Source organism: Castor canadensis, chromosome 14 (assembly GCF_047511655.1).
Source record: "Castor canadensis chromosome 14, mCasCan1.hap1v2, whole genome shotgun sequence".
Lineage (NCBI taxonomy): Eukaryota > Metazoa > Chordata > Mammalia > Rodentia > Castoridae > Castor > Castor canadensis.
Window position 1 is genome coordinate 30,751,852 of NC_133399.1, and position 6,007 is coordinate 30,757,858.

At 33.8% G+C, this 6,007-nt stretch overlaps 1 protein-coding gene across 1 annotated transcript; it reads left to right on the top strand.

Annotated features, from left to right (window-relative positions):
* The first annotated feature begins 753 nt into the window (after positions 1–753).
* On the top strand, positions 754–4,844 carry LOC109676468 (olfactory receptor 7E24-like). Its single transcript, XM_074053298.1, has 2 exons — positions 754–782; positions 3,905–4,844. Exons 1-2 carry the CDS (start codon positions 754–756, stop codon positions 4,842–4,844), a joined length of 969 nt encoding a protein of 322 aa, XP_073909399.1.
* Positions 4,845–6,007: the final 1,163 nt, after the last annotated feature.

Genomic DNA, 6,007 nt, shown 5'->3' on the forward strand with positions numbered 1-6,007 from the left:
ATGTATTTTCTACAGTTCTACTGCAGAGCAATCACAGCACAAGTGGTAACAAGTTTAAACATCTAGTTGGAAAGTACAGAACTAAACCTTCAGTGCTAAAAACTCCCACAGTTGCATTATATTTTTTAGATTAATGGCTCTAATTTCTCACTGTGTTTCATAGCAGAATGTTAGGAGCCAGTGTGAACCATGAAATGAATGGTAAATTTTATCATGGGTAGATGTCTTCAGAACATGAAAGTGAAATTTTTCTGGAGAAGGATGTTTATGATGGAGGCACCACAATTTGAGTGCAATAAATGTCACTCAGATGTGCTGTTGAAAAAGGTGAAATTAATGATTTTTGATATTTAATTTAACCATAATATAAATGGAAGTAAAAATAAAATAAAGTATGTTGTACACTCATGCTTCCTCTTCTGTCAACTCACAGGCTCAAAAGATTTGTGGACAATTATTTTCTATTGTTTTCCCTTAATATCAAGAAGTCCTTAGAGTTTGTGAATGCTGGACCAATTTCACTAATTATGAGCTCTGTGCATTGAGCCTCTAAGTTCATTTAATTGTAAATAATTACCAAGTGCCTCTATGCCTTCAGTTGGATGCCTCCATACCTGTGCCTCCTGTTTCTGTGGTTGTCTGCATCAGAAAACAGAATTTCTGAGACTTCACTCATATATGTGCTGATGGTAACTCCAGAAACATTATTGAGCATCACACAGCAGATGGGCATTGGATCTGCATTTCTTTGTCATGAGCCACCAGAGACGAAGTGCAAATCAGTAAGTCCTGAATGACATAAATATGGAAGCATAGCTGTGAAAAGTATTGTCACCTAATTAACAACATGTACTAGCACTTCAGGTAGACAAATGGGAGAATAAAAAAGTGCAGTATTTTAGTAGGAGGATAGTGAATTTTATGTTCTTGATTGTAGACAGTGTGTCATAAATTTCTTTCAAATATTGCTTTCTTCCTCTACTAGTTTGATCATCCATAAATATCTCACTCACAATAGCAGAAAATAAGTTAACTAAATTGTTTACTGAAACTTGAGGAATGTTCATGAAGGTGATGATGAGGATAAAAATTAGGATAAGGATGTACCCTTTACAGCATGAAACATTAGTAAGAAATTCCTGAGTTTTGGTTTCTGAGCAATCTGTCATCAGCATGTCTTTCCCCAAATTAGAACCCATCATTTTTATTTTCTAGAAAAGAAAAAGGAATATTTTTATATAATTTGTGGTATATTTTATGGTGAAATCTCTGAAGTCCAGTTTTAATTAGATTGTCTTATTGCAGACACAGGCATTTTTACCAGGTTATTCCTCACAGATTGTGCCCTTGAATACTCAATCTGTCATTTCACTTCCCCGTCACTCCAGGATGTTTATACTGGTAGATTGTATTGCAGTTATGTGTGTATCACTTGTTGCATCAATTGTAACAGAACTGCTGAACTCATAGGAAAAGATAACAGAAAAGGAAGGCAATCCATCCTTAAGCAATGACCTTGTTCTTTCCCCTACTCCAGTATATCATTAAAGCTGCCCACATCCAGCTGCATTATTGTAATCAGCTCACTCAGTCTCAAATGGAGACATAAAGTCAGGTGTTGATTGTATTTTTACTTAGAGAACTAGAAAAATTTTTAAAATGTACCTGAGGTGTACATGTGGATAGGATATTTGTAGCTCTACTTAAAACTTTCTGAATCTTGTTAAACAATGACAGAAATTAGTACATCTTACTAACCAGAGACTAACAAAAGTGCTTGGAATCTTGTTGGATCAACAAAAGGCTTTTAGGTCCCCTGAGGTTCAAAATTATCACCTGAATTGATTTCTAGTTTTTACAACCACATTGAAAAATGCTTGAACAGATATGCATTCTCCATGTATGATAAATATATGGCAAATAAAATACAATGTGAAATTTAGTTATGATTATCAGTCATGGTAAATTTATTCACCAAACTATTCAAGATAAGTATCCTGCAACCCAAAATTAACATTTTCCTATTTTTGAAACAGCAAATTTTATATCTAGCCTTATATAAATATATGCCATGATTTTTGGAGAGAAATAACCAGCTATCTTTCATTTCTGATTCTCCAGCATGTATATTGTGTATGGCAGTAAGGGACATCAAGAATTTTAAAAGCATGGTAATCATTGAGCCTTCTTTGCCTTACAAAAATTGGTCTTAATCAGTGTGGCTTTAGTACATATGATAGTGTTGAGAAGAGCTTTTATCCTTTTCAGGAAAGTCTCTTAGAACTGGAGAGAAGACAAAACAGCTATTATTGTTGTATATGTCAAGGACAGATGGCAACATAGCTCCATTCAACAACATTCAGTTATTTAAAATCAATGTAAAAGGTCTTTACAGGGATAAATTTAAGAAGGGACAAAACGAGAGAGGGCAGGGATAATGCTAAGTCCTAAGTGAGACGCATTTTATACATTCACATCATTCCAGGTTTTCAGAGTTCTTTAACAAATGTATTCATAAATAAATTCCCTAATTTCTTAACTATTGAATTTTTTCGACATAAATAAAAATGATTGAATACTTAGTAATTTACTTATCAATCATTTTCCAAACTTAGATCTCATGGTATATATGTTGTTGAGATGGGTATTATTTACCGTATTTCCATGAAGCAGTAAGAGCACAGAGAGGTGGAAGAATTTATATACATTGTGCATGTCACAGCCAATGAATGACACAGAATAACATGCTCATTCCCTTACACATATCTCAGGGCACTATGTTCTCTACTGAAGCCAAATCGAAGTGTTCCAAGTGCAAGATGAAATTCTTTATTTAGTTATTTTGGATGGATTTTTTCCAAGATGTGCCATAGTGATATTTTTTGCAGGCCATATTCACATTAAGAAAATGAAGTGATGGCAGTGTCTGTACTCCCACCTACTCGAGAAATGAAAGCAAGAGAATCTTGAGTTTGAGGCAAACCCAGTCGAGGTTACAGAGACAATTACCTCCAGAAAGAAGAATGAATTATGACATTTGCAAGAAAATGAATGGTACTGGAATTAATGTTTAGCAAGACAAGTCATGCTCAGACACATAAGAAGTTTTCTCTCAAATACAGAATTTAAATGAGTAATAGTACAGTAAATAATGATAAGACATGACTGTGTAGAAGACTGTTTGGCAAGAACTTGTTGCCAGGGAGATGAGAAAATATAGGGCATTGGAAGTGGTGGATATAATCACAATATATTATACACATGTATTTTGAAAATACCATAATAAAACCCTCTAAAGCTGTTAAACATGGAAGAATAATACATGAGGTAAATTCACTCAATGTACATTTATACACGCATGGAATACCATAGTGAAAACTCATTGTACAATTAAGTTATGTTGATAAAAATATGCCATAAATATAAAAATAAAAGTTTGTCCATACTTCAAATGGCACAGCACTTGTTTAGTATACTTGAGGCCTGTGTTCAATTTCCAGCATGTAAAATAAAGAACTAAATGACATAGTTCATAATGGTTGTCTTGATAATAACAATGAATGAATGAATGAATAAGAATGAGAATAACAAATGTAGTCAATCAATATAAACTTAAAATGTACGAAAGAAATCAAGCAACTCTCCTTTACTCATTTGCTAAATTTATGGAAATCCTAACTTGTATGATATACAGAGACACAAGAGTTTTGAAAGGATTGTCCTAGGAATAAAGTGGTAAATTATTTGATAAACCTCCCTGAAGTAATGGGGTTCATCATTGAAATTTGTAGTAGCTGCATGTACTCACAGAAAGACTTAAATCTACATGTCGTTGTAAACCATTATACACAAAGTACAGGATGACTAATTATTTGTCTAATTTTACATCTTTTTTCCCTCAAAGGTGTCCAAGCAATGTAGAAGCACAAAATCTAACACATGTGTTAGAATTTCAACTCTTGGGATTCTCAGAGGATCCAGAACTACAGTCCACCATCTTTGGACTGTTCCTGTCCATGTACCTGGTCACGATAATTGGGAACCTGCTTATCATCTTGGCTGTCATTTTTTATTCTAACCTCAAAACACCCATGTACTTCTTTCTCTCCAACCTGTCCTTGGCTGACATCTGTTTCATCTCCACCACAGTCCCCAAGATGATTGTGAACATCCAAATTCACAGTAGAATCATCTCCTATGAGGACTGCTTAACACAGATGTCTTTTATTATTATTTTTGGAAGTATGGATGATATGCTTCTGACTGTGATGGCTTATGATAGGTTTGTGGCCATCTGTCACCCACTGCATTACCAAGTCATCATGAACCCTCATATCTGTGTCCTCTTGGTTTTAGCATCCATTTTGTTTAGTGTTTTGAACTCCCAGTTGCACAATTTGATAGTCTTGCAGTTTACCTACTTCATAGATGTAGAAATTTCTAATTTCTGCTGTGAGCCTGCTATAATACTTAATCTTGATTGTTCTGAAACTTTCATGAAAACCATAGTCACTTATTTTGTTGGTATCATATATGGCTTTTGTCCCATCTCATTGATACTCCTATCATATTACAAAATTATTTCTTCTATTCTGAAAATTCCATCATCTGGTGGGAAGTATAAGGCCTTCTCCACATGTGGGTCTCACCTGTCAGTTGTTTGCTTATTTTATGGAACAAGTGTTGGAATATACCTTGGATCAGCTATATCACATTCTCCCAGAAAGGGTGTAATGTCCTCAGTGATGTACACAGTGGTGACTCCTATGCTGAATCCTTTCATCTACAGCCTAAGAAACAAGGACATTAAAAGTGCTTTGAGGAAACTGAAAAACAAAAAGTAAAATGTCATGATCTAATGCATCTCAATGGAGGTAGGAGAGGTCTTTAACATCAAACATCTAGACTTTAAATCTTAAATTCCTTTTGTAGTGATGATTTTGAATCCCCATTGTGTATCATAGCAGAATGGTGCATTAGAGACCTGTGGGCTGAGTGAGGTAGACAGTATTTAAAAACAGTGCAAAGCTTCAGTTTTGGGAGATGAAAATTTAATAGATGTTGGTGAAAGAATGAAAGAATGTAATGGTTCAGACTCAGACACTGACATTTTAATTCTGCACCACTAGTTCCACTTACTATTTCTGTGACATGGGAAATCTTGTTAGTAACTCTGAGTTAGTATTGTCATCTGAGTTCATTTCTAACTGAAATAACTGCATTGAGCTAGGATTAAATATTTAATGACTGCTACCCAATAATTATTAGGTAGTGAATATATAAGGAAGGGTAGATCATAATTGAGGCACCATTTGGATATTATCATTAGCATTAATTATAGGGATAAATTTCATACTGTCCAACTAAAATATCCTTATCTGATGTTTCAGTTTGCCTATTTCTGTAACAGGCAATTTTATTTTTGATTTGTATAACTAAATGATGTGTATTTGAAAAGGGATGTCTAACTTTTTTATTTCTGATTTCTCCAACTGATACCTTGCTTAGCATAGAAGAGACCTCAAAAGTTTTTAAAAAATCTCTATTAAATAATAACAAATATGCCATGTTTTGGTTCCCACAAGTTGTCTTAAATAAATATCATTTCAAAATATATGGTTCCTCTTCACGTCATTTCTATCCTTTTTACAGAATGTCTCATAAAACTCAAAAGGAGAGAAACTATTCTTGTTTCTTTCCATGTCTGTCACATCTGGACCTATAAATCCATTTATAATGTATATAACATTTAATTACTTAAATACTATAGCAAACACTTTCATGGTTATAAAAACAGAAAAAAGAGAAAGACTTTGTTCGCTTGGCTTAGGCACAATTTTGAGTTTTACAGCATTCCAGACTTAATGTTTATGTATAATTTCAGTATTCAATAAATGTGTTATTTCCATAATGGTGGAATTTTTATTTGAAAAAGCCACAATGGTGATGCTTGGAATTTCAAATAAACTTTCAGTTTACCCAGGAAAATATGTTGGGGAGATAGTTG